Raw genomic sequence first — 1341 nt, 5'->3', positions numbered from 1 at the left:
AAAAGATTCCCACCCACGATGAACTCACTACGTGTACAATCTTGGTAATCAAAAGTTCAGAACAAAAAAAATAAAATTCCCAACCACTATGAACTGCGCCGTCCATCAACCCAAGCTGCTAAGCGAAGAACTTCCCAAACTCCCTGATCTGCATCTCGAAAGTACATTGGGCGGTGAACAACCAGACCAAGGACTTCAGATCAACCACCAGTGGTGGCCATAGTATATCATGCATCTTTGTACAAATAGCCCCAGTATCTCAGATTCACAGATATCTTCAGAGCAAATAAACATAGAAGGCCTGCCTAGCGCGCGCACACAGTCGCTTACCATGGCTCCAGGTGTCCACCATCTCCTTGTGCTGCTCCTAGCCTTCACAGCCTTCAATGGCAGCTCTGCGGCGTCTCGTCGTCTTTTGGACACAGCAGCTGCACCAGAGGCCACACCAGCTCAGCCTTCGACGCCGGAAGTTCCAACCACATTGCCTTCAATTCCTTCCATTCCCGCAGTTCCGAAACTCACAATGCCACCAATACCGTTCATTCCGATCCCGAAGGTCGCCATGGCACCAACCGCCACTGGCACAGTTCCATCTCTTCCGATTCCGGCGATCCCAACCACCATGCCGACCATTCCTACTTTGCCTGTTACCATGCCACCAATGCCCTCAATTCCAACTATTATTCCATCCATCCCGATCACAATACCAACAACTATCCCTACCATTCCTGGGTTCCAGATGCCACCTATTCCATTCATGTCCCCACCTCCAGAAACCACCAGCCCATGAAGGTCATCATAGCATGAGACTGCTAGTCAGGGGTTTGATTCGTACACATAATATTATCAGTGTGTTTGTAATGTTTTTGTTCTATTGGATGTTTTATTACTGGCTTGCGTTTGGTGTTGATTGTAAACGCAGATAAGTTTTTGTACTGTCCTGTTTGTTAATAAAGCATTGCTTGGTTTGTTTAAGTTACTGCAAAGGATAAGAATCGTGAATTCCTTTTTCGAATGATACTCCCTCCGTTCCTAAATATAAGTCTTTTTAGAGATTTCAATAAATGACTACATACGGAACAAAATGAGTGAATCTACACTCTAAAATATGTCTATATACATCCGTATGTAGTCCATAGTGGAATGTCTAAAAATACTTATATTTAGAAGCGGAGGGAGTAGCATGGTGTCAACTGTCAACAGAAAAGAATGATGACATCTAAAATGCTCTTATCTTGTTTGATAGAAAAGAATGATACTAGCATGCTCATCTTTTGTTTGACAGAAAGGAAAGATAGCATTTGTCTTTCAACAAAATTAAACAAAGACAGCATGGCATTA

At 43.5% G+C, this 1341-nt stretch overlaps 1 protein-coding gene across 1 annotated transcript; it reads left to right on the top strand.

Moving 5' to 3' along the window:
* Positions 1–281: 281 nt before the first annotated feature.
* On the top strand, positions 282–975 carry LOC125534139 (protein PELPK1-like). The gene has a single exon (XM_048697431.1). It carries the CDS (start codon positions 332–334, stop codon positions 788–790), a length of 459 nt encoding a protein of 152 aa, XP_048553388.1. The 5' UTR covers positions 282–331; the 3' UTR covers positions 791–975.
* The last annotated feature ends 366 nt before the right edge of the window (positions 976–1341 follow it).

Source organism: Triticum urartu, chromosome 2 (genome assembly GCF_003073215.2).
Source record: "Triticum urartu cultivar G1812 chromosome 2, Tu2.1, whole genome shotgun sequence".
Classification (NCBI taxonomy): domain Eukaryota; kingdom Viridiplantae; phylum Streptophyta; class Magnoliopsida; order Poales; family Poaceae; genus Triticum; species Triticum urartu.
This window is presented reverse-complemented; position numbering and strand designations above follow the sequence as displayed.